This window comes from Chenopodium quinoa, unplaced genomic scaffold (genome assembly GCF_001683475.1).
Source record: "Chenopodium quinoa cultivar QQ74 unplaced genomic scaffold, ASM168347v1, whole genome shotgun sequence".
NCBI classification, from domain to species: Eukaryota; Viridiplantae; Streptophyta; class Magnoliopsida; order Caryophyllales; family Amaranthaceae; genus Chenopodium; species Chenopodium quinoa.
In genome coordinates this window covers 911,108-939,086 of record NW_018744874.1, presented here as the reverse complement: position 1 = coordinate 939,086, position 27,979 = coordinate 911,108, and the positions used below count along the sequence as shown (strand labels likewise).

Genomic DNA, 27,979 nt, shown 5'->3' with positions numbered 1-27,979 from the left:
ATCTCCCGCTATCGCTGAAAATTACAGCCTTGTTGGAGAGACAATCTAACGATCCGTTGTAGCCGTGAGGATGTTTTCCTTTTGATTCATCTGTTCGTATTCGAAAACTTGATAACTTTTTCACCAACGAAATAATTTCACAACAATCCATTAGATCTGCTACCATAGATTCAAAACTAAGAAATTTCTCCCTCGAAAAGAGGAGATAAACCTTGTCTTTCGAAGGAGGTCGAAAAACCCGAGGCTTTCCACCGATTAAAATCGATGAAAACCCCTTCAAAATTCAACAATGGAGGCTAGGGTTTTGGAGAGAGAAAGGAGGAGGGAGAAAGGAGTTGTTTTTTCTATCTAGAATGACAATTACTTTATGCATTATAACTTCATATATTAATTGATGACTAAATGCATTGTTCAATGCATGTCTTAATACATTGTTTGAGACATGTCTAAATAGCCGGGTAATTTAGGACAATATTTCCTTATTTTAATTTTCTATTCCACATAAATTTGGTTTCCAATGATGCAATTAATCGTAGTTCTGGGTGGCTGAGTTATACCAAGTGTATTATTTTTGCTCGATATATATTTTTGTTCTGGGTGGTTGAGTTATACCTCTCCTTATTACTCCGTAGAACATGATGAATTTTTACAACGTCGAAGCGAGGGGGGTAACAAAGTAAGAAACGCAATGAATCAACGAGGTGCAAGTCGATCATGCTCTAGGTCCTCCAAATTCAAGTTTGTAATATTATCATTAAATCAACCATCAACTTCAAACATGGACTAAAACGTGGAAAATATTACTATAAATTGAACAAAATCTGTCACAACTCAAGCAGCAGAATAGATCGATACTCACCATTAGACAACATCTACTGGTGCAAGGACCACTAGTGGATTAACTCAACCAAAATTGCATATCAAAACCCTTGGAGGAGGAGGAGGAGGAGGAGAAGGACAAGGGAAATCTGTCACATACTTCGTGTTACAGATTCTTATTTGAAAAGTGTACATATTTGAAAAAAAGCACAATTACATTTCATGATTATTTACTTCTTGCTCTGCTAGCAAATTCGGACTTTTTTATGCAAAATACAGTAAACTAATAATCCATGCATAACTTTAAAAAAAAAAAGATAAATGATTGAAAAAGAAAAATGATTATAAGATATTATTGTTGTTTTTCTAAAACATCAAGTGCTGGTGGCTTTCTTCAAGGACAAGAAAGTCAGAGTGGTTTTAGAAGTATCAACAGAAAATGTATCATACTGCAAGAAGAATTCCACCAGGAAAACTTTAGACATAAGCTCTACCAGATTCTTACCAGCACACTTACCAGCACACTGCTTATCGTCCACTGTCGGATCATCAATCCCTCTTCCGTTTGACCATAACACATACTTTAGCAGTCTTTCTCCTTCCTCCCCTAAGAATCTATTCGCTACAAACTTCTCAGGATCATCAAAGATCTTTGGATCTTTTTGTAGCAAACGGTTGGAATCCAAAGATCATCTCCCCTTTCTTGATCTTAAATGAAGCCTCATGGCTTTGGATCACCAAATCATCCTTAGCCCGCCCATACTGGTATGGTACAGGAGGTTCAATCCTTAGAGCTTCATAAACCACAGACTTGGTCAAGGCCATCTTGTTGATGGCATTCAGAGTGACTCCACCCTCAGACTTCACAATAGTCCTGATCTCCTTAGCTAGCTCGCGATGTAGGCTCTCCCCAGCTGATGCAACCCATTTCATCATTGACGGAAACACCTTTGTAAACCCCCCAAATGAATTGAATCCAGCAACGAAAACTAAGTTATGACATGCCTCCTCTTTACTTAAACCAAAACTTTCTGCTTTGTTTAAGAATGATATTGCTGATGAGTAAAATGCATCATACACCTTTCTATAATCACCTTTCACCAAGAGAAAAGGTATTCCAACAGAATGCATTATAAAATCTTCGATTGGATAAAATAACTTAGGCAATCCCAATGAGCTCACAGGTCCTATTTGGCCAAGTAACCACTTCTTGAGCATGGTCGGCCCACTGGACTTTAATTTGGTGTCTGAAGGGCTCTTGCCATCACAAAACAGCTTGAAAACAAACTCAAGAGATAATACATCATTGAGTTGTTCAAAATCGGCCTGGCCTTTGTCTCTCAGCTGATCCTCAAGACCAGAGAACAGGCCTTTCATACAGCTCTGAAAGAGAGGGATGAACTCCTCATGCTTAGAGGCAAGGAAAGAGAGCAGCAGGGCCTTAAGAGAGCCATGCTCAGGCTCACTTGGGTCCAAATAGGAGCATACACGATAACCCCCAGTGTAGGAGGTGGACGGCATGTAAGTTCCAGTAAAAAGATTACGTTTTTCAACCTTGGAATTATCAAATAGAACTAAAAAGCTTTTGGCATCCAGAAGAACAATAACGTGTGGATCAGGGGATATCCAAGGACCAGGAGGCATGTTAGCTCGAAAAACTGTGGACTTGTAATTCTCCATGCGAGACCTGAAAAATTGATCTCGACCTTGGAGGTAAAAAAAGTCCCACCGATCTTTAATGGCTCCAAAGAAGGGCAGACCGTAACTTCCAGGGATCTTACGTCGAGGAAGATCTGAGGATGGTGTCGAGGAGAGGACAGAAGAGACAAATGGAAATGACATTGTGAGGGAAGGGGCAATTTACTACAATGGTAGGATTAGCACATACATCTATTATATAGCATACATTGGTAATGAGTAATGACCATAATATATGTTTACCACGCATTATTGACAATCTTTCTAACCGCTTCAGTACTTTCCAACCACTTGTTGTCGCCTTTTCCACAATAAAGTACATAAATTTTATCTACGAATAAGGCAAGAAGGGGTGAGGATGTACGAATAAGGTGCTAGGAAATGCAAAGGTAGCTTTCATAGTAGCTTACATGTTAACTACGCATACTATCTAACACAGACAATTCTGAACTTGTAGTAAACACCTTGTACATTCGAATTGTCGCATGCACTAAGAGCAAGTTGATTGACAGTACTATACTATGTTTAGTGTCAAACCTAAACATAAATAATAATGAAAACGACATAGTTTGAAGAATTCGACAAACATCAATATACTATGGTTTTTACTTTAATTTAGTTAAAGGACCTTATTGTTATAGGAAGTTAATTGAGGAGCAAGAGTAAAATCATATATATACAACATTGCATTGATTAGTCACATGTACTAGAAGAAAATGCCCCAACAATGTTAAAGTCCAATTCACATAATGCCACAATCTATGCTATTTGCCTACTATGTTGATAATCAAAAGTGATACATGATAGAGCAGTAATTAAGGACTAATACTGTACCATACAATTCCAATTCACATGGTGATTAAGGAAGAGTACCTTAAGAAACAACCTCAGTCCTCGGCCGCAGAAGCTCTGTATTTTGTTGTCAATTCAACTCCTTCACAGCTGGGATCTTCTGAGTTCTGAGTCATAGAGTTTTGAGTCATATATATACACACACTATAGTTTGCGTGTAGGTAATTGCCTTTGTTTGTGTACTTTATTTTCCAAGACTCGAATTTTTTTTTTTCTTTTTTTTCACTTTTGACTAGAGACTAGAGAATTCTCGCGGCTAAGAAACTGAAGCATAGACAAACTAAGGCAATTCCTAGCACATACATTGAATCGAAATTGCTGGGTTTTTTTTTTTTTTTTTTTTGGCCAACTTTAACCTCAAATAAGATTATTAAGGCCCAAAATGACCCCCATATAACATTAATCAAGGAAAATTTGCAGCTCAAAAATATAACGCGAAATCAAGGCATTGCTTGCTCACAAATCAAGGTGTACATTGTCGTTTATCACCAATTTTTACTTCAAATTATATCCATAAAGGGCCAAAATGACCCTAAATTTTAACCGAGCAATTTCTGTGTTTTCAAAAAAAATTCTTTATATTTTAACTCTTAAGATTTAAATTTAGTATTAAAAAAAAGGACAATTAACACTCTAGTTTGCAAAGGTTAGTTTTCTTCTTTCTGTGATCAGCTTCTTTTTCTTTTTCAAACCACGTGTGCGTGCCTACCCATTTCGTCCACATGACTGTATGTGCTGATGCCATTAAAGGGTTCTTAATTTGTATGATTATGAAAATGGAAGAGGTGAAGACTAATTGTTTCTTCCATTAATAGAATAATATAGCAACACTTTTTTTTTCCCCATCTGTTTTATAAACAATTGTAACACTACTTTATTTAGTATAAGGACCCACTACCATGTTTTTCCATCTGTTTTATAACATTCACTCTCCCCTTCCCGGGCCGAGGCCCTCCTCAATGTTTCCTCCGGTATCTATTTCCTCCGTCCCAGAATATAGTTCATGTTTTCCTATTCTAAATTGTTGTTCCTGTTTCTATTTTTGGATAGTATGTGAAGACCGTTATACCCTCACTTTTTTAACTTTATTCATTATACTTAATTTATTCTTGAATTTTGCACTTGCCTTGTACTTTTTTAATTTTTTCTATGTTCTCTCTCTAAGTTTTGTTTATTATTGTACTTTTCACTTTTATTAATGTATTTTATCCACTTTCTCCTCCTATTTATTTAACGGTGAAATAACACAAACAAGAACTATATTATGGGATGAAGTATAACATAACCCTAAAACCTCTAAAAACGGCCCTGACCGTGACATAGATAGGGGTCAAATGTACGCAACCTTATCCTCAATGATTCAATATAGAAATCCATAAAACTCATAAAACAAACAAACAAAGAATGTACAACCTTTGCATGAAAGAAAAAGTTAGAAAATGGGAAGAGAGAGAAAGAGAAGGACCTTCCAAGGGGGAGAGCAAGGTCTCCATGAGTAAGAGGGCCAAAAGCGTCATTTCCAACACAAGGAAGGAAATTCGGATCATCCAAATACCCGATTATTTGAGTACCAGTTGATGATATCAACAAATCTACTGCTAATTGTAAATTGTCCCACATTTCCTATTCATAAAGCTGGCTAATACAATTCAACCCAGAAATTGCCAACAAACACAAATAATAAACGTAAGAAATTGGAATCGGGGAAAACCAACAAAAGCAAATTCAGCAAAATTGGTTACTAATTGCTAATTAAATAGACGAATTAATCAAGAAATTAATGTAAATTTAGGAGTAGGAAAGTTCAATTGAGCTTACCAGTATTAAAGTGGAGCATTCAGGGTGAGATTTCTTGTCATGTTCGAGTACAAACTCCATAATTTTCTTGCCATGTTCGAGTAATAAGTTTGGGGGACAAGAAGAGGAAAACGCTGGGCCTGAGTGCCTTAGTAATATGACTATCCAAATTGTTACCCTGATAATCAACAAAAACCACACCTGTTGCCTGTTGGGCTGTTGTACCAAACTCTTGACGGACCGAATCATTAAAATTAAGGGTATTCAAAACCACCCCCAACCTTACCCGATTCGAAACCGACTCAAAAAATGTACGATACAAATTTCGACTCACGTGGACATAATAATTAAATATGACTCGACTTTAAAAATTGATCCATCCAACCTCATTAGACCCGATCCGAATATCCGAATTGACACCTTTAATTCGGATTGCAACTGAATTTCAATTCGAATTATTAATACGAATAAGTTTCTAATTTTAAAATTAGTGTGTAGCTCGAGCTTTGCACACTGGGTTGCTAATTTATAAACCTTGTGACGGTATGTATTTGATATTTTTGGTGTTTTTTTTTCCTTTTTTAATTAGACCTTCTGATTTGCAATTATGGTCCTTCTTATAAGAGGTTGAGGGTTCAAATAATATGAAGTTCATCATTTAGGGTTTTAAATTGTAATTGGAAAATTTCTTTAGTTATTAATTTACAAATTTGGGGCTAATTAGCACCAATTTCATGTATTAGGTCTTTGACTAGTATAAAATTTGACACTATTGTTAAGTAATTATCACTAATTATTGTTATAAAGAATTAGGTTTATATGACATTTTGGGGTTTTCATAATTTCCATTATTTTTTTCTAAATTATGAGTTACTTCTATTATCATAAGTTGAGCATATATATTCAATATGAAGTTAATCAGTGTAAAATTACACTTAAGTTAGAAACCTTAATTTCAAAAATTTCCCGAATATGGGATAAACCATCAAGAAAGAACAACAAATTATAATTGATACATAGTTTAATGACTTACCTTGATTATCTTTGTGTGAACTTAAATTATATTAAATCTACTACCAAATGTTTTTCCCTAGCCCAATTTCAATGCTTGTTTAAAAAAAATGCAATTAAACATGAGGATTGAAGGAGAAGAAGGCACAATGAAGATTGAAGGAAAATTTAATGTTTTAAAAAAAATGCAATTAAACATGAGGATTGAAGAAAAATTTAATGTTTTAAAAAATAATTGGTGGTAAAACAAAAATCATTATAAATGGTAATTCTAAAACGAAAACAATAGTAGATGGTTGTTGTCAAATTTCCATATTTTTAAGCAACAAAGCCCCTCTAATGACTTAATGAGTCTAATCCCACTATATTTCCTCTTATCATTTTGAAAATATATATGTATGTAGTAAAAAAATCATTGAAAACCATGGAATTCAAAGTATAAAGAAATTTTTTTGGAGAGATAGAGAGAAGATATAGTTATACTTGTAAGTTTGTAAGTACATTACTTTTTCACTTGTAACTTTGTAAGTATATTCAAACCATGGAATTCAAAGCATAAAGAAATTTTTTCGGAGAGATAGAGAGCCACTATAGGGACGTGGGGGGACAACTGTCCCCCCATTTTCAAAAAAAAAAAAAAAATTGATTTTCGTAGTATAAAAAAAACACAGTAAATGCGTTTATATACATTACATGAACAACTATATCACAATGATAAAAGATGATAATTAATAATTTGCTATTCAACTACATATCTTATAGTGTTTGGAACTAAATTTCTAATTTTAATTTTACATAACACACTTTAATAATTTCATTAGTCAAATAAAGTTGTGTTTATTTTTTTTTTCGGAATGTAACCCAAATCCCTTTATATCTATTTTCATATTGTTATTCGATAAATCGTATTTTTCGATAAATCGTATTTTTCGATTATCGGGGATCACATAACTTACAATTGGGGTTCACCAACAAAAAAATATTTTTTTGTTGATAATTTTCTTAATATGCAATGAAACTTATAAAAACTCCTCTTTTGCCATATAAGAATAATTGTCTTGTCCATAAAAAAAAATATATATTAAGCAAATTTATGTGATCATCTTTTTTTCTTAAATTTTTTTGTCGATTTTATTAAACATCTGAAATTTGTCCCCCCGAATTATAAATCCTGGCTCCGCCACTGGATAGAGAGAAGATATAGTTATACTTGTAACTTTGTAAGTATATTCAAATTCAATCAGGCTATACATTTATTGCCTTATGCCCTTTATTTTTGCATAAAATGGTAATTGTCAATCACACATAACTTTACATTAATCATCACACCATAAATCACATCCATAATATGTTTTAGTAAGGTTATCCGTTTATCCCTATATCAAGGGCTTCTCTTGGCTTTCTTCAAGGACAAGAAGGTCACGGTGGTATTCGACAACAAGGTGCCGATTTCAACTAAAAATGTATCATACCGTAAGAAGAATTCCGCCAAGAAAACTCTAGGCAAGAGCTCCACCAAGTTCTTACCAGGGCATTGCTTATTATGCATAGTTGGTTCATCGATTCCCCTTCCATTCGACCATAACACGTACTTCAACAATGTTTCTCCTTTCTCTCCGACAAATCTACTCCCTATAAACTTCTCAGGATCATTAAATATCTTTGAATCTTTTGTAGCATAGGGTTGATATCCAAATATCATCTCCCCTTTCTTGATCTTAAACATAGCATCATGAGTTTGAATCACCAAATCATCCTTAGCTCGCCCATATTGGTATGGTACAGGAGGCTCAATCCTTAGAGCCTCATAGACCACTGACTTGGTTAACGCCATCTTGTTGATGGCATTCAAGGTGACTCCACCCTCACACTTCACAGCAGCCCTGATTTCCTTAGCTAGCTCGCGATGTAGGGTCTCTCCTCCGGATGCAACCCATTTGATCAAAGATGGAAAACACTTTATAAACCCCCCAAATGCATTAAATCCAGCCATAAAAATTAAATTATGGCAGGCCTCTTCTCTACTCATACCAAAGCTTTCAGCTTTGTCTAGAAATGATGTTGCAGAGGAGTAAAACGCGTCATAAAACTTTTTATAATCACCTTTTACTAGAAAGAAAGGTAGCCTAATAGAATGCAATATGAAATCTTCAATCGGGGCTAACAACTTGGGTAAACCCAATGTGTTCAAGGGTGCTAATTGGAAAGTTATCCACTTTCTAAACATGCTAGGTCCCTTGGACTCCAACTTGGTTTCCGAAGGGTTCTTACCCTCACAAAACAATCTAAAAACAAACTCAAGCGATAAAGCATCATTCAATGGCCCAAACTCTGCCCGGCCTTTGCCCCTCAATTGATCCTCTAGCTCTTCGAACATGCCTTTTAGATTACTTTGATAAAGGGGGACAATCTCCTCATGCTTTGAGGTGAGGAAAGAAAGTAATAAGGACTTAAGAGAGCCATGTGCAGGCTCACTTGGGTCCAAGTAGGAGCACACACGATAACCTCCGGTGAAGGAGGTGGAAGGCATGTAGGTTCCTGTAAACACATCGCGTTTTTCAACCTTAGAAGTATCAAATAGGATAGGGAAACTCTTGCCATCCAGAAGAGCAATAACTCGCGAGTCATGAGATATCCAAGGACCGGGAGGCATGTTAACTCTAAAGACCGTGGAGTTGTATTTTTCCATTCGATACCTAAAGAATTGGTCTTCTCCCTGGACATAAAAGTAGTCCCACCGATCCTTAATGGCTCCAAAGAAGGGCACACCATAACTCCCAGGGATTTCACGAAGGGGAAGGTCTGGCAATGGTGACACAAAAAGCTGAGCGCTCTCATTTTTAAGATGAGAAGAATACACATATGGAGATGACATTGTTGAGATCTTGAGGAGGGTGGTAGGAAAATTCAAAAATAGCTAATATATAGCACAAATATCATATGAAGAATAGAGCACATCAGAGCCAACTAGTTGCTAATATAGTCTTAACAACTTACTGTATCATACAAATCCGTTGAAGGGACAATATAAAGATTACATTGCTTAAAGGAAGAACAACGAGAAGTGTAAAATCAGAAAATTTTACGCAGAAAAACTTACCACCTACCATCCAAGATATTACTGTTTTCAGCTAATATCATTATACGAAGTATGTATTAAGATTTGGGTGCACCTAGCTTTAGATGTAGTCAAGTGAATAATAGAGGTTCCAATTAATTTCGCGTGTTTTAATCCTCTTCCTGATGCACTTAATGTTAGAATCACCCAACTGTGTATTAAAGGTCCAGTCATTCCACAGTCGGCTAACCAACTGTTGTCCAGCCATAACCTCTCCCTACTCCGTACAATATGTGAGTTTTTATAATGTTGAAGGGAAAGAGAGAAGAGGGGGGGATTACAAAGTAAGAAATGCAATGAATCAGACGTCCTTCAAATTCAAGTTTGTAACATTGTATAAAGGCAATACAACTAGTAGGAAGACATCAAGAAGACGTTCCTAAAAACCTCCCATTATTACATAAACCATCAACTTAAAACACCAACGGAAACTTGGAAAATGTTACGATAAATAGAACAAAATCTGTCAAAACTCAAGCAGAAGAACAGACATCTACCATTAGACAACATCTAATGGTGCAAGGACCACTTGCGGATTAACTCAACCAAAATTGCATATTAAACCCTTGGAGGTGGAGAGGAAGGACGAGGGAAAGCCACCACCTAGACGAGTCTAGCTTTGACATACTGTGTATTACAGATTCTTATTTGAAAAGTGTACACTGTATACTTATATGATTAGAGAACCTCAAAATTATTCATAAGCAAAATCAAAATTACAAACTTACAAGACCTCGGAAACATGTAAGATAACCTATTTGAAAAAAAATACAATTGCATTTCATGACTATTTACTTGTTCTGCTAGCTTTTTTATGCAAAATGCAGTAAACTAATCCATGCATAACTTCAAATAAAATAAATAAAAAAACAAAAAAAAAAAAGCACAAACAAAAAAAATGATTGAAAAGAAAAATGACTAGAAGGTATCATTGTTGTTTTTCTCAAACATCAAGTGCTGGTGGCTTTCTTCAAAGACAAGAAAGTCAGAGTGGTTTTAGAAGCATCAACAGAAAATGTATCATACTGCAAAAAGAATTCCACTAGGAAAACTTTAGACAAAAGTTCCACCAGATTCTTACCTGCGCACTGCTTATCATCTACCGTCGGATCATCAATCCCTCTTCCATTTGACCATATCACGTACTTTAGCAGCCTTTCTCCTTCCTCCCCTACGAATCTATTCGCTACAAACTTCTCAGGATCATCAAAGATCTTTGGATCTTTTGTAGCAAACGGCTGGAACCCAAAGATCATTTCCCCTTTCTTGATCTCATATGAAGCATCATGGCTTTGAACCACCAAATCATCCTTAGCCCGCCCATACTGGTATGGGACAGGAGGTTCAATCCTTAGAGCCTCGTAAACCACTGACTTGGTCAAGGCCATCTTGTTGATGGCATTCAGAGTGACTCCACCCTCAGACTTCACAGTGGTCCTAATCTCATCAGCCAGCTCACGATGCAGGCTCTCCCCAGCGGATGCAACCCATTTCATCATTAACGGAAACCATATTGTAAATCCCCCAAATGAATTAAATCCAGCTATGAAAACTAAGTTATGGCATGCCTCCTCTCTACTTAAACCAAAACCCTCTGCTTTGTCCAAGAATGATTTTGCTGAGGAGTAAAATGCATCATACAGCTTTCTATAATCACCTTTCACCAACAGAAAAGGTAGTCTAACTGAATGCATTAAAAAATCTTCGATTGGAAATAATAACTTGGGTAATCCCAATGAAGCCACAGGTCCTATTTGGCCAATTAGCCACTTCTTGATCGTGATCGGCCCATTGGACTCTAATTTGGTGTCTGAAGGACTCTTGCCATCACAAAACAGCCTGAAAACAAACTCAAGAGATAGTACATCATTGAGCTGCTCGAACTTGACCCGGCCTGTATCTCTCAGCTGATCCTCAAGACCATTGAACAGACCTTTCATACAGCTCTGAAAGAGTGGGATAAACTCTTCATGCTTTGAGGCAAGGAAAGAGAACAACAGGGCCTTGAGGGATCCATGCTCAGGCTCACTTGGATCCAAATAGGGGCATACACGATAACCCCCAGTGTAGGAGGTGGAAGGCATGTAAGTTCCAGTAAAAACATCTCGTTTTTCAACCTTGGAATTATCAAAGAGAACTGAAAAGCTGTTGGCATCTAGAAGAACAATGACCCGTGGGTCAGGGGATATCCAAGGACCAGGAGGCATGTTAGCTCGAAAAATTGTGGAATTGTAACTCTCCATGCGAGACCTGAAAAATTGGTCTCGCCCTTGGAGGTAAAAAAAGTCCCACCGGTCTTTAATGGCTCCAAAGAAGGGCAGCCCATAACTTCCAGGGATCTCACATAGAGGAAGATCCGAAGATGGTGATAATGAGAGGAGAGAAGAGGAGACTGATACAGATGACATTGTGAGAGAAGGGGCAAGTTAATACAATTGTAGCATTAGGACACCTATTATATAGCATATGTTGGGGCTGACCATACACATATTAAGCCCTGTATAATTTCTTTAATACAGAACGTTCTGAACTAGTGGTTAAGGCCTTGATTGAATCGTGGGTTGCATGTACTAACAAGTAAGAACAAATTGGTATTATTAACAGTAGAGTCAATATTAAAAAATGATAAGTCAACATTAAAAAAGAAAGTCCTCTTAAAAGCTTAAAATAAATATTGAAACATAGTTTGAAGAATTTAATTAACATTTATATATTGCTTTTGAACTTTTCCACTCTTTTTAATTAGCATAATTCAAGGACCTTAAAGTCTTATACACAATGCTGCATTACCCCAACAATGTTATTTTATAATTCTCCACAACCATTGCTATTGTTTGTTAATATTAAGTCCAGTATTCACATAATGCTACAAAAAATGCATGATCAGGACTATAAGCAAAGCATAAAAGAAACCTGAATAAACCAAACGAAATCAACTCTACAACCCAGAAAGTATACTAATGGATTGAGAAGAAACAAAGAAATATGCCTACTATGTTAACAATCAAAACCGATACATAAAGAGCAGAGGCAGAGCTGTAAACTGTAATTAAGGACTAATACTGTACCATACAATTCCAATTCACATGGTGATTAAGGAAGAGTACCTAATGAAACAACCTCAGCCACAGAAGCTTTGTTGTGAATTCAACTCCTTTGCAGCTGGATCTTCTGACTCATGTTTTCTTGTACTTGGATTTGTAAACTAATAAACATAGGGTTCAACATGTATTAAATGTCCTACGCTTTCCAGCTTCAATCAGCCTAGAACATCTCCATATCTGGAGGTGGTCCATACACACTCTTCCATGAAAGTGGGGTGATCCACCCTCTATCTTCACCCGCTGTATACAACAAAAAGAGAAAAAGGTTTACAAATCAATAAGCACGTGGTTCGACAAAGATTCCAAGCCACATTGGGTAGCAACATTGGCCAGGCCAAAATGAATTATAATCTTAACTGGTCAGAAGTAGAGAAGAGATTGGTTTTGAACCACTTGCAGCAACATTTTACCACATAAGGATATTACATAGTAGTAATAATGAGTTACTAATATTAGTGGTTTTTTGTAAAGATAGAGCAAGTGAAAATGTTTCAAGTTCTAGTAGTCAAGGTGAATATTACATTGATGTAATGGCGTTAACATTTAATAGAGAATCAGAGAAGAACATAGATTTACATATTACAAGCCTATTATTTAACCCCCAGTCTATTATTTAACTTTTGATTGAATAAATTATCTTTCAGTTCTATTACTAATAACCCAACCCCACTCTCTCCCAAATGCAGACCCTACTCCATGGGTTAAAATTCCTTGAGTAGTAACAAAATTCATAATTTCCAGGCCATAGACCATCGACATCAACAAAACCCACTGCTATGTCACCAGAAGCATCACACAGCCACATAGGCAGCTCTACCAGTGCTGCCACCCACTAGCCTGTCACACTCATCATCATTACAACCCAAGAATGTGCACTTATCTAACCATCATCACCATCGGCTGTCCATCAGCTAGTACCATTGAAAAAATTACAGGAAAGCGTGAATGGCAGAGAGAGCAGCGGCAGCACAGTAAATATTTCATCACTGTTCTGCCACACTCAGCAAGAAAAACCAAAAAAGTGCCATGTTCAACACAACCATGGCCAGATTTAGCTACAGTTAAGTTGAACAGAGCCACCATGTGTAACTCAGAGAGAGAGAGAGAGAGAGAGGGTGTGTGAAAAATAAAAAGTTTGTGTTAATTAGCGACGGCAATGTAAACCACACTTTTCTTCAATAGAAGAATATAACTTGTAGAATGAGGTGAGTTCCCCACAAAATATCAATACCTCAGATAGAAGGGACTGTATAGCATTTACCACTCTTACTGACAGATCTTAATCATATAGCTATCATTTGTTTAAATTATCAGTCGAACTCTTGATTTGTAATTTGGCCAACGAATTAGAAAAAGAACTGGGAGGTCTGGGACAGAGCTTTATTCTGACATTATGTCCCAGCATCATCAAGGAACCGAATACAAATAATTCTGTTCATATTCTGAGAATAGTAATTTGGCAGAAGAATTCAGGTGAGAAGTAAAGTTGAACAAGACTTTATTCTGACATTTTATAAAGCTTCAGCTAGAGACCTGATACAAAGAGTTCCATTCCTATCCTCAACCGGAACTCCAAAAGGGGGCAAACTTAGACAGAACAAATACAGCTTCCTACAAAAATATTTGCAACTTTAAACTGTCTTCCACTGTGCAACACAACAAAAGCTGCGGATAGATATTTCATTACCAACACAATAGCAGACTTTGCATATACCATAGTCGAATTGTGCAATAATACAGCTAGTCAAATGCAATCTAAGCTCAGGAAAGAGAAGGACTATAGGGCTTGCCGGCTTTAGTAGTTGATCAAGATAGGATAATATCTACAACTAGATATGAATGCTTGAGCTCCTCAGTCCTCACTCCAAAGGAGATAATTCTCTAAGCAGAACATTTGATTGGTGCTAACACTTGGAAATAGTCGCAGAGAAAAAAAATATCTAGAAGTATGCAAATAGTATCTATGCAAAACTAAGATGAAAAAGGGCAGAGTAGAAAGGATTAGGATGTACCGGAAGGACAAAAGCCATATGCTCCAATTACCAACTTACCACTTGACATTAGTAGCTTACCATTCACACTAAACATGTTCACTCTAACTACTCTGGTAATTCACAGAAAGCAATTAAGAAATTACTACAAAGTAATGTGAAACATCTTACAGTGGCAATCACTAGGGCGCAGTCCTGAAATTTTGCATGCAGCCTCAGCAAGATTAAAGGAATCACATATGTTATCTCCTTCAGAACAGTAACAGAGCAAGCAAGTCACTTTCAAACCTCTCGCCTGACCAGAAAAAAAAAAGGCAACTTGTAGATCAGTAATAATTGGGTTCCACGGCACAGTAAGAAAAATATTAGTATCTCCTATAAAATAAAAACACAAATTCTAGTTTATATTTGCAACATAACAGATTTTGCAAGTAATACACAGTTCCAAACGAAAACACACAATAGATATAAGCAATGAAGCAGCATTGAGTTGCGAACATCTACAAAAACTGTTCTCTGAAGCTAGCCTTGCTATATAAATGTCTTGCATAACCTTTACCTTAAAGCAAGAAAATAGTGCTGCGAAAGGCAAACTGGCATAATAATCTTCATCTTTTTCTAGATCATCATCAAAAGGAACAGAATTTTCCTCAACGATATTGCCTTCAGCAACTGTGCTAAGATACTGCCATCGCCCTTGAGAAGGAGTGTACTCTTGCAGTCGTTTCCATCCAAGCTTTTCACAATCATCATCACTTCCATCCGCATTGGTGCTTGAGAGGTAATGAATAGGCATTCCACTGAAGAATCAACAAAATAAATCAAATTAAATGCTACCGTTCACTCCCGCATTCCACATAATTTATTTCAATAACAAAAGGCAAAATGGCCAGCTGAACTATTCAGAATGCTTCAGACACTTGTTAAAAAACTACACAGAGAAAACTACATGGTTGATTAAAGTTGGTTGGAACTTTGATTGCAATTCATGATAGCTGAACCTATATCCTCTTTGAATGCAAGTTAAAGACCTAAGAACAAAGGCTAAGATACCTGGACATATCGACCTTTTTCCACCGCCCAAAGTCCAAGCTAGAAAGTACAATAACATGGTTCATTCCAGCAGCAACGGCAATTTCAGCCAAATTTTGGGCAAATTGAACCATCATCCCCTAAAAGACAAAATATATCAGAATAACAGAATTTTTCTATAAGAAAATAAGATTACCAACCACCAAGGAATCCTACACAAAATTAGACACTTGCCAATCTAGGAGTCAAGGATGACTGTATTGGTAGAAACTATTTGATCTCATGACACCCAAAAGTAATTGGAAAGTAGAAAGCCAAAGAATATCTTGTAAAATTAACTACTTCGACATTACAAAACGACAGGTGATCCTAAGTTGGGCAACAATGAGTCAGGTTGGGAGCAAGAAAAGCCCCCCCCCCCCAATCCACGAATGCTGGAACATTATTGACAATAATTTATTGAACATAACAGGAACAAAGATTCTTGCATCAACTACTTCACTTGCGCACTATTCAGTATACTAGTAATCAAACTTACTAATTTTCGTTTAAAATACTAGTCAACCTAATCAATTAGATTACATGTTTAGACTTTTTAAGATCATCAAATTGAAGCATATAACATTCAGAATCATGGTATAGCATATACAAGATTTATAATTTTACCTTAACTACTGGAGATCTTTGTTGAACATAAGTCAATTTACTCGAAACTGAATCATACACTGCAAACAAGAATATCATCATTAGATAGTTCCGAATTCGATCGAGTATAACAAACTAGAATATGATCACATTGACATTCTAGCATCTACAACATGGATTTCAACATTACCCTTAATTTTATAGAAAAGGCCCTGCCCATGATATAGTAACTGGTACTCCCTTCGTTCCACAATGATATTCTTGTTTGAAATCTTTGACTTTTCTAAAAAAGATAGAATCTTTTATATTTCTCTTAATCTATAAGAACAAATATAGTCATGTGGGATCTAGTTTGATTCGTCAGTAGAGTATTAATATCCAACTTTTATAACTTTTGCTAGTATGAGATTAAAGATATTTGTGGTCAAAGATGGGTAAAAATTTGCATCAATTTACCAAACAGGAACATCATTTTGAAACGGAGTGAGTATTAGATGTGCGCAACCTTAACCCAACTAACTTAATGAGTCAATATTAGAAATCCATAACAATTAAGAACCCATAAACAAACAATGTACAATACTTTCATGAAAGAAAAAGTTAGGAATTAGGAAGAGAGAGACCTTCAAGGGGAAGAGCAAGGTCTCCATGAGGAAGAGGGCCAAAAGCGTCATTACCAACACAAGGAAGGATATTCGGATCATCCAAATACCCGATTTTCTCAGAACCAGTTGATGATATCAACAAATCCACTGCTAATTGCCCCACATTTCCTATTGATAAAGATGGCTAATACAGTTCAACCCAGAATTACCAACAAAACAGAAAAATTAAACGTAAGAATTAGGGAAAATCAACAATTTCAATTTCAGCAAAATTGGTTAACCTAATACACTAATTACTAATTAGAATGATGAATTAATCAAGAAATTAATGTGAATTGTGGAGTATTAAAGTTGAATTGAGCTTACCAGTATTAAAGTGGAGCAGTCGGAGTGAGATTTCTTGCCATGTTCTAGTACAAACTCCATAGCTTTCTCTCTCTACTTTCTCTCTCTTAGCAGAGTACAGAATTTTTCAGAAAGTTTGGGGAACAAGAAAAGAAGAACAAGACTTTGGGCCTGCTTTCTTGGGTAATGGGTAAAGCTTTTTTTAGAGCTACAAGTTTGGGCCTCTTAGAAGTGGGCCAATCCAATTTGCATACAGTTATTTGCCCTTGTTGAGCTATGATAAGTAGTGTGTTGAGCTATAAAAAAACATGGTTGTATTATATCTTCTTTTTTTTTTTTCTGAAAAGTATTATATATTGTTAAATTCATCATTTCCATAAAATATTTTCAAAATACTACGTATATACTTCTTTTTGTTGGTTTATTTACGAAAAAGGCATGTGAGAAACAAAATTTGTTTCTTGTTTCTCACTATGAGAAAGTGGGGCATCCCCATGATAAGTTGATAACATGGATAGACTATTCATTTTACTCGTGTGCTAAATGAGCCCTTACTAAAAAGGGCCACCATCCAAGCCAACCTGAAATTTCGAATACAATATAGTAAGTGTTTAACATCATTACATGATATGTTGAACCTAACTATCTCAATCATTTTAATATTCAAAGGTTGGGAGAGGATTACAAAATTGTCATCTAGTACAACCGTCGTCTGTGGGGAAGAAAAATATTTTGCATACCTAAACTATGATACATTGCGGATTTTCTCGAGTTATCCTCAATCGTTTATCCCATGTGCAAGTCAAGCTCTAACAACGTATGGCTCCATGCTCTCAAAGCCAATCGTACAATAAGTGAGCAAAAGAAGTATCAATTTAATGGTTCATATAGTTTGATCAAATCTCAAAAAGATGGTGTTTCACCTAATTTAGGTTGATTATGAATGCGCTGCATCTAAATAAAGAATAAATAAATACAACTTCAACATAGTTTTCTAATCAAGCAATATATATGTATACGTTTTTTTAGCATGCAATTTCAAGCTAAGAACAAGAAAATTCAGTACATCGAACTAACTAATACAGTTGCACATGCATATAGTATGACTTATACCTATACGGAGCTTATAACATTAAGAAGATATGATATGATCGTGACAATTACCAAGATTCGTTGACAATTTTGGATATTGTTGGCGGCATTAAATGCAAGATCGCTAAGTACACCACTATAACTGCTATGTTGATGTTTATTGATCCATGATAAAGCTTGTACGTCTAAAAGTCAAACTTGTAATCTTGACTTCTGGATGATCTTCTACGTATTACTCTCTCCGTTTCAATATACAGTGGTTACATCCTTTGAAGATTGTCAGATATAATGTTTAAATATATTTATTTCCTGACGTATAAATCATAAACGATAATTATTGAATATAATTGACATTGGTGAGTAGCTAGTTTCATAATTCAAAAATAAAGTGTAGTCATTCAAGTTTATTAAAACGAAAGAAGTATAACGCAGGTTGGTCTCTTTGACGTAGATAGATATCTCAAGAATCACGAAAATATCTCATGATTCATGAAGTAATATGTAATAATTATCTAAAAAAAAAAAAAAAAAAAAACATGGTGATGGTACGTGGTACGTAGTCAAGATTGTGACTTAGGCAGCAGGCAACAGCTATAAACGAAGACAAGACTATTAATGGCAAGTCTATGCATTTGAATTGGTTATTACTATTTACTCACTACAAAAAATTGACAGATTTGTACAATTGTACGTAGAGTTATAAGCAACTTAGCTTGCTAGCCGCTTAGTATTTATTATGCGAAAGTAATTACGAAAGATGATAATTACATTATTAGGTTTAACTTTGCCAAGCTGATCGATAACGAGATATATGTAATTATGTATAGATCAATAGTACTATGTACCCTACTAGTCTACTACCCTAGTTCAAAAAAAAAAAAAAAAAAAAAAAAAAAAAAACTTTGTGAGTTGAGGTTTTTTTTTTAGGATGATTGTATTCTATGATTGTTAACTTTGAGATAGACTTTTTATTATCAAGAGTGATCACAAGCTCACAACGTAAGCCAATGACTAATGTGCAACATCAACATGGAAAGGTTTTTCTTTTCTTTTTTTAGTCCTTTTCAAAATGTTATTCAAACATTTTAATTAAATTCTAGTTTAAGTTTAGGGATTCATAATTTTTAATATAATGAAACGTTTACCAAATATATATAATGAAACCATGTAGATATAGAGGATAAATAATTATCTATTATTTCTGTATATAACATTATGTACACTTTAATCTCTAAATCTAGCTATCCAATCATTTTTTGAGTTCAACATTAGATGAAAAGTTAAAGTTTTCTTTGAAGATGTCAAAAATACATCATTCGTTAGATCAGTATAGTTTAAGACTTCAAATTGTACTCATCATATCAGGTAATTAGCTATTTGGTACATGGTTCAATTATGATATTGTCAAACTTGTCGTATCTATTGTCAATAACTATTAATATTCATCAATCCAAATGATCATTAACAATATAAATTAAGTTTTAAATACAAGAAGAATAAGGGGGTACATTATTTTGAGTCCAACAATTTTTTAGGGCTAGACTTACTAGTTTTACCATGAATAATATCTTGATCATCATGTACACAAACCAAGCACTACAAAAAACAAGTTTAATTTATTTCAATACAAAAATTAGTCTGTACTGCCTAAAGAGAAGCATGTATATATTCATATCTAAATCAATCTTTAGATGATCACGACAACATTATTGACACTAGTTAGCATCGACAAAGTTACCCAAACCCGATATCCCAACAATACTAGGGCAACTTACCTTGCATGGACCATATCGACATATTGTGGTCTTGTGGGCGTAACCAAAGGATTTGCTAGCTGGTATAGTTGGACACCACCCATTCACCCAATCAACGACTTGGGTCATCACTCATCAGTCATCTAAAAACCAGTTGGTGATTCTCATAATAATTTGCAGATAGATATATAGCACTTACTGTGGTCTAACTATTGCCATATGTACGTATACTATAATTAGAAAAGTACTTCCATTTTTTTTAATCTATCTCTTTTTTCTATCCTCTAAAATCTTCCAGTAATTCACCATCTTATATTATTTGTGATATTTAAATCATCCAGCATGTATACTTATGCATGATGAGGAGACAATGTGCCAATTAGAGAGACCCACATGGCATTTCATTTATAAGATAATGTAACATGCATGCATGCGTGGAGTAGTCATGATAACCAACACAACGCTTTTTATCTGATTGATTGTGATTTTATATAATTGTATGTCATTTGTATGTATGTATGATTATGCAAGTATTAACAAAATCTTAAATTGATGGCTTTGAATTTCACATGTTCGAGCTTCATCAACTACATGTTTTTGAAGAGTCGGAATTTTCTTATAATTAGACTATGTTAATCAATAATGTAGCTGGAGAGGCTGACTCGTGAGATGTTGACTCATCGGCAGAGTACTTCTCTTTATTATCAGAAATTAAATGTATGTACGTGTATGTATATATATCATGTGTGGAACATGTTATATTGTTAGACAAATTAATTAAACTACCAATTGATAAGTTGGTGATGTGGTGAATGAGCTGAGATGCACTTGGTAGGGATATGATGATTGATGACCGCGTATGTATTATTTGATCCCCCTAACAACAATTAGGAGGAGACTTGAATCTAATCACCTAAAATGAACTGAACCCTAAATCTGAATTAGCCCAAAGGGTGAAATGGTTAGAACACCCAAAAATAAAATTGTTAGACAAACTATTTGAGGACAAAAATATCTATCAAGTTAAGTGATAATGATTAAACCTATCAAATATCTAGGGCCATGTTTGCCCATATAAGCCATATATTAAATCTATCTTATCTTCATAGGTTTGATATGAGGTCCGATCCATCATTATTACAGCACTGTTTCTTGAACATTCATCTATAATAGTCTTTCTACTTTTTGTTCATTGATGGATGATAGAATATAAATGACATGACAACCAATTATTAGGTTTAGCATGTACTTCATTCTATATGATTTGTACTACTAATATTAGGTTAAGTACTTAGCTTCATAATTCTTTATGAACTGTACTTTTAGGCATATTATTACATCATTGTATATCAATATATCACTTATTGCATCAAATATAATTTACGATCAAAATAGAAAATAAATTATATACTATGATGTGGTAGTATTTTGGTGTAGAAATCATGTACGAAGTATCTAAGCTACGACTTGAAGTAATTTAATATATATAGTGTGTTTGGCTGAGAGAATTTGAGGAGAAGGGGAAAGGTTAAGAAGGCCAGGAGAGATAAATATTTATACGAAGTATATAAAAGGATTGAAAAGGAAAAATAGATTGAAATAGGAAAGATTCATTATTTATCCTATTCATTTTCGAGTATGTATTCACCTGATTTTCACTTATCTGATTTTATCTGAAATTAACTAAACTTAATTATATGAACTTATCGATTTGAACCTAACTAAACTTATATAGTTATATGAACTTATCGATTTGAACTTAACTGAACTTATTAAAACTTATTTTAGTTGTAATTTGAACTTAGTAACCCTTATCATAACTTATTTTACCTGAACTGAACTTATTAGACCTGAAATAAATAAAATAAATGTGAACAAATTAGACCCTTAATACTCACTTACATAACAATCTTCTTAGCTTTTGGCATAGTTGGAAAGAAAAATGCTACTAGAGCAAACGGAGCACATAATTTGCTTTAATTTCCTTGCACGTTTCGTAGGTATATTAATTTTAAGGTTCAACTTTGTTGTATGTAATCCCTCTGTTTTCATTAATCTTCCTATGTCTGAAGGCGATTTTTCTCACAATCTAGGCGGATCATCTTCATAGGAAACAGCATACTCTCTAGCTCCATGTACTATATGCATACATGCGTACACAATTACGTAGTATATATATGCCATTATATGCATATGCTACGTATGGACATTCCTATTAATTACTTTCATAGTTTCATCTATTTTTAGGGCATGTTCTCTTCACATTATTTTCAGTTCAATTCAGTTCAGCTTCAATAAGTTCAGTTCAGTTTAGTTCTTAATTTCCTTCTCTCATAAAATATTCAGTTTAGTTCAGTTCAGCTCCAATAAGTTCAGTTCAGTTCATTTCAACTCAATTCAGTCAATCAGAACAAACCCTTAATCGATCAAAGTTCTGATGTACAAAATATTTTAAAAAAAAACAAAAAACAAAAATGTGACCTTTTTATATATTGTCTAATTAACTTTTCAACACCATAAATATATTAATGAAATGATGGGAAGATAATCAACATCACGTACTCAACCATATTATATACTGTATAATTTTTATAAACAACATAAATAAATAAACATAGCTAGCTTCTATATTTGGTGAAGCTAGCCATTATTATTAGACGAGTTAAAGGGTTAATGTATGGTATTATTTGCATATCTAGTTGGACACTTTATGTACGAAAAAAAATATCTAAATCCACCAATATTAATATATCGTGCATTGGTGTTCATTTTTATACCAAGTAGAGAGAAGTGAAGTGAAGAGTTAAAACAAGTAGAGTTAAAGCAAATAAGAGGCTATAAAAATTTGGTACACTGAATCTTAACATGAAAAAAAGGAATAAATAGAAAGGCAATAATCATGACGTCCAAAATTAAAATATCAACTTTATTTGGAAAGTAATATGGTGCACAAAACTAGAATTGCATAACAGCAAACAGAAAGTATCAAAAAACAAGTTTGTTTTAAAATTTGTGGTGTTTTTTTTAGTCATCACTATTTATTGATCACCTCATCTACGAACCCTGCAAAGTTTAAGTGGGTGGTGAGATAACAGAATTATGGGGTTATCTTTTTATGTTTGTTGACGTGAAAATGGGGTTGCTTGTCTATGAATTGAATAACATTGAGAATGATACTTATGTTTGTTTCTAGAATTTTCTTCATCATGCACTATGCAAGTGTTCTTAAGCCTTGCAATAGTGGGAGATAGTAGTTATTCCACTGTTCACACGGCAACTCGGCCACTAAACACTCTTATCGACTGGCCCTAATCTCTTCGAATCCCCTTCGAATTTTCTATCCCTTTAGCCTTCCAATTGTAGTTACAATGTTATTATCAGACGGGTTTAAACACATGTATTTTGAATTTAATTAAACAGTCATGTAGACAATTACGTTTCATAACGTAGAACTGAAACTTAGAAATATTATTTTATTTCGTAATGAGTTTTAGGTGAAGATACTCCACAAATTAAAGCAAGAATAATGTTCAACCATTCGACCAAAAATATTGCATATCAAATTAATTAAATTGGGGGTACGGTACATTGTACATAGCTATACTCATCAATGTATGCGCTAGAAGTAGTTTGTATAGCACAATGCATGAATGCGGCGCTTTCCGTTGAGAATTTGTGCTAGGCCGAGTGTACGGCATTGCTTGCTCGTGTAACTCTAGTATTTTGTTTTTGCTACATTTTTAAATTGTTACATGTTGTATATGATTCTTGATCAAGCTAATTTAAGGAAGAATCCAGAATATTTCTATACTTTTAGTACTTAGAATAAGGATTATTACTTTTTCTATTTAATTGAACTTACAAAATAATTGTCATCAATTGATGAGGCATGCATGTTAGGAAATTAGGGTGTAATTGTGTTTGATTAATGCGGAACAAGTCAATGAAATTAAGAATGAGAAAAGCAATAAAGAAGATAAACAAAGAACACAAGGATTTACGTGGTTCGGTCAAAATAGATCTACATCCACGGGTGGGGGATTCGAGAGCTTCTTCACTATAATGGAGAAAGAAACAAGAGAATAATATAAGGAGTCTTAAATCTAATGGCTCGAAAGGTATGATCTAATTGATCAACTAAAGGGTCCTTTTATAACACAAGGAAACCCTAATAAAACCCTAAGATTGTTCACCAAGTATACTCAAATAGCCGTCATAGAAAAGATATAATTTTAGGAAATATTCCATAAATTATCCTATAATAACCTAACTACCGAGCTATAGCTCGGCAGCTAGCTCATGCCTGCCGCAAGTCCTCATAGGGCCGAGCTATAGCTCACTCGCATAGAGCTATAGCTCGCAACCTTGTTGCAAATTTCCAGCTTCGTCAGGTTTTTATAAAATGGTCATAACTTTCTCGTTTCTTATCAGAATTGGGCATATGACCTATCGTTGGAAAGCTCTTGAACCAAGATATCACCTCCAAATTGAATCACCTCAAAATCAGTTTTAGTTTGAGAGATATAAGCGTTTAAAGTCAGCCCTACTAGATTTCGAGTCACAATTTAACAATGCACAACGTATACAAGGTGGTTTTAATTTTTCTCCTTATAAGGCCTAAGGGATGGGTATATTTATTCATGCACATCGTGTTGTTATTAATTATTTATATTATATAAATATGTTTCATGCATAGGTATATTATTTGTTTCGGGTGAAAACAATGGGACCTTGCCGAAGGTCCGCTGAAACGGAGAAGACTAGATTCGGTCCAAGTAATGTTGGGCCGAAGGTTTCCTGCACAGTAAACACACGTAAACTAGCCTCGGGGGTGTTGCCGAGGAAGGCCCCTCCGATGCTAAAGTCAGTACAATGTGTAGAAAGAGAACACTATGCAAGAGAATTTGTTGCTTGAGGCTTTGCTTGAGTTAATGAGAATGAATCAGAATGTATGAGAATATATCAGAATGTATGAGAATATATCAGAATGAATGAGAATATAATATTGATGGCTTTTATACCTCTTCATACATGGAGAAGTTGGGCCTTAGCCCAATTGGCTTGCCTTGAGGGCTGATCTTTGACTTTAGCACAATTGGAGAGTTGAACCTTGAACTTGGGCTTTTAATTGGATCATTTAATGCCTAAGCCCAATTGGACTAAATTGGACCCAAACAACTTGCCCCCCAGACCCGATTTGGAAGGATGACGGGTCGGGTTTGATTTAACCAGAAAAGGAGGGAAGTGAATGATTTAATTAATCCAAAAATTTGAATTTAAACCGTAATTAATGAGATAACAACGGTTAAGGCGGATGATTGTGGAAGTTGGACGGATAATGGGCAGTTTAATCGCAAGGTCGTGTGTTTAACGGTTACTTAGTGGGGTATTTAAGAGAAATTGAAACGCGGACTCCCCGTATTCCCATTTCTGGAGATATAATCAGAGGCGCGTCATCTCTCCTCACTTATTCACCAACACAAACCCAGAATTCTCGAGAGAACCCAAGAACCCGCATCAAAACTTCGCAAATTCCCCGAGCATTAAGCTTAGTAACTGAGACTTGCCACTACGAACTCGTAAATCGGCAACTTTCGCTTCAGATTAAGGTAAATTCCTTTGATTTTAGTTTATTTTTCTTCGAATTCGAACTCCTTCCCTTTTTTCGACTTTTTTCTTCGAAATAATCAATGGCAAGAGGAGTTAGAGGTAGAGCCCGTGCTCCAAGAAGAGCAAGGCCAATTCCCGATCCTAGGAACAGGATTAGGACCTGGAATGGACAAAGAGTAGAGTCTGACCCTGCTGAAGGGATTAGGGCGACTCCAATTTCCTCGGCTCCTCCTCAGAGAACGGAGGGGCCGAGCGCTTCTGGACGGGACGATGAAGTTCCCGCTGTCCTTTGGGATATCCTCCCCGGGTTTTCAGAGTGGGAGAATGCCGAAGTAGCTTCGGCCATGATAAAGAACCGCCCCTACTCATGGTGGGTGGAGAATGCCGAACAATATCGGTTTGCCGAGCAAATTGAGTTGCATTACGGCATTTTTGAAGCTGATGGGTATTGGTGCCGAATGCCCGTGGCATCCGATAGGATCCATTGTCCACCCCCGGGGTATGTGGGGGTGTACACAAGACAGCTTCAGTATGGGCTGAGGTTCCCTTTGGACGTATTCGTCCGAGACTTGCTGATCCATTACAATATTTCCCTATGTCAGCTAACTCCCACTAGCATCCGAAGGGTGATGACATACTTATGGGTCTGCAAGTTCTTCAAGTATGTGCCGAACCTGCACTGCTTCAAAAAGCTTCATCGGCTAGTGCCGAATATTCAAAGTGGGCACGGAAGTCATGGTTCTGGGTGGTACCGGATTGAGTCTCGGCCCCAGTACCTAACCATGTGGCCGAACGACTCTTCAGACAAGGACTGGAGAGGTCAATGGATTTGGGTTAGGGCACCCACGGACCCGAGCCACCCTTGCGTCTTCAGCGCTCCCCGGTACCTTGTTGAGCCTGATCCCGACATGGGAAGTCTAGGTCCCCCCGCAGATAACGGGCCAGATCCGAACCTTGATCAACAGAACATCTTCGGCAAGCTGCCGAACCGGGGGGGCAGCGGCCGAATGCAGCATATCCCGGAGACTTGGCTCCCCGATACGCATTATGTTTTCCAAGAGAACATGCTAGCAGCTGTTGGCCTCAGCCGAAAGTTTAAGGATGGTAAGCTTCTTCGGCTGGGGCCGGGGCTTTTTAATTATCTCTTTTTCTCCTCTCACTTCGCTTTTTTATGCTGTGCCAACCTAACTGAACTGACCTTTCCCCTTTTCTTTTTCAGAGCGGGACGAGACCAACGTCGGCATTAACTACGCTCGTCTTGGCGTCAACCGAGAACGAATTGTAACTGATCGGGCCCCCTCCATCACTGAACCGAGGCATAGGGAAGTTCATCTAGACTCTTCCCACTTCCAAATTGAGGCTGTTGCTCTGTATCAGAGGCAGAAGCCTTGGTGGAAGAAGAGAGATCCCTGGTTTCAGCTGCTGGACGAAGAAGCTGAAGCTGCCCGTACAGCCGAAGAGGTTGCACGGGTTATTGAAGCTTGTGAAGGAGGAGAAGGGTCCTCCAGGGCTACTGAAGAGGAAGCTGCAGCTAGGGCAGCCGAAGAAGACGAGGCTTTGCTGAAGACCTCGGTGAGCTTTCAGACTTAACTTTGTCTTCTTCTTTTTTTTTTTTTTTTTTTGTACTCACATTCTTCCTCCCCCCTGTCTTTTACAGTCTGAAAAGAGTAACAGACACAGAGAAGGGAAAGCCCCTGTTCGTCCCGAAGACCAGATACAAGAAGAGTCTTCAGACTTTGACATGGACGAGCAGCCGCTTCTGAAAAGGCGCCGAAGAATGGCCATCATCGGCCCGCATGACTTTCAGCGGAGGCCGATGACCATCGGCGTTGAAATAAGGGAACCCGAGGAAGGCAATGGATCGCCGAGGGTTCCCCGGCCACAACCCCAATCACCTCAAAAGACCCCTCCGCCACCTCCTGAGATGGAGGTGGATCAGAAAACTCCCGAATCTAAGGGAGGGGTCCAAGAAGAAGTTCAGGAGAGTGCTGCTGAGCACAAGAATAAGGATGCCGTGATGCCCAGTGCTGAGGGTTTCACGGCAGACATTGCAAGAGAGGTTGAGGCTTTCGTCCTCTCCCCTGAAGAAGAAGAAGAGGTCATAATAATTGACTCTTCTGAGAAGGATGATGCTGAGCCATCCAAAGCTAAAGAAGCTCCGTCGTCATCCTTTCCTTCCTTCCAGACTCTGCAATCTGGAGAAATGGGTTTCTCGGCCCCCCGAATTCCAATCCCAGATCACATCTGGGACCTCATATGGGGTCAGAACCGAGAAGGTGCTGTAGCCTACTTCGGCGATTTTGCTGGCATGTCCGAAGTAGATAGGGCAAGAATCTGGTCGCTGAAGGCCATTGCTGGGATGGGCGAATCCAGCAGATCAGTTCCTGACCCAGCCAGGTCTAACCAACTGCTGATGATGCAGGTGATTTTCCTTGCATTTATTTCCTCTAAAATTCAGCTCTATTTTTATTTTTTTTTAACTTGTGCTCCTGTTTTCAGTTCATGC

At 36.4% G+C, this 27,979-nt stretch overlaps 3 protein-coding genes and 1 pseudogene across 3 annotated transcripts; all 4 read right to left on the bottom strand.

Moving 5' to 3' along the window:
- Positions 1-15: 15 nt before the first annotated feature.
- On the bottom strand, positions 16-5,339 carry LOC110705017 (annotated as a pseudogene).
- Positions 5,340-7,378: 2,039 nt separating this feature from the next.
- LOC110705016 (allene oxide synthase 3-like) lies at positions 7,379-9,113 on the bottom strand. The gene has a single exon (XM_021882836.1). The coding sequence runs from the start codon at positions 9,050-9,052 to the stop codon at positions 7,559-7,561; it is 1,494 nt and encodes a 497-aa protein (XP_021738528.1). The 5' UTR covers positions 9,053-9,113; the 3' UTR covers positions 7,379-7,558.
- Positions 9,114-10,197: 1,084 nt separating this feature from the next.
- LOC110705019 (allene oxide synthase 3-like) lies at positions 10,198-11,844 on the bottom strand. Its single transcript, XM_021882837.1, has one exon. The coding sequence runs from the start codon at positions 11,701-11,703 to the stop codon at positions 10,246-10,248; it is 1,458 nt and encodes a 485-aa protein (XP_021738529.1). The 5' UTR covers positions 11,704-11,844; the 3' UTR covers positions 10,198-10,245.
- A 341-nt stretch (positions 11,845-12,185) lies between these two features.
- On the bottom strand, positions 12,186-17,196 carry LOC110705020 (proteasome assembly chaperone 2-like). Its single transcript, XM_021882838.1, has 7 exons — positions 17,039-17,196; positions 16,691-16,856; positions 16,089-16,147; positions 15,444-15,562; positions 14,950-15,190; positions 14,562-14,685; positions 12,186-12,639 (listed from the first exon to the last, which is right to left on the bottom strand). The coding sequence occupies exons 1-7, from the start codon at positions 17,096-17,098 to the stop codon at positions 12,560-12,562; spliced, it is 849 nt and encodes a 282-aa protein (XP_021738530.1). The 5' UTR covers positions 17,099-17,196; the 3' UTR covers positions 12,186-12,559.
- Positions 17,197-27,979: the final 10,783 nt, after the last annotated feature.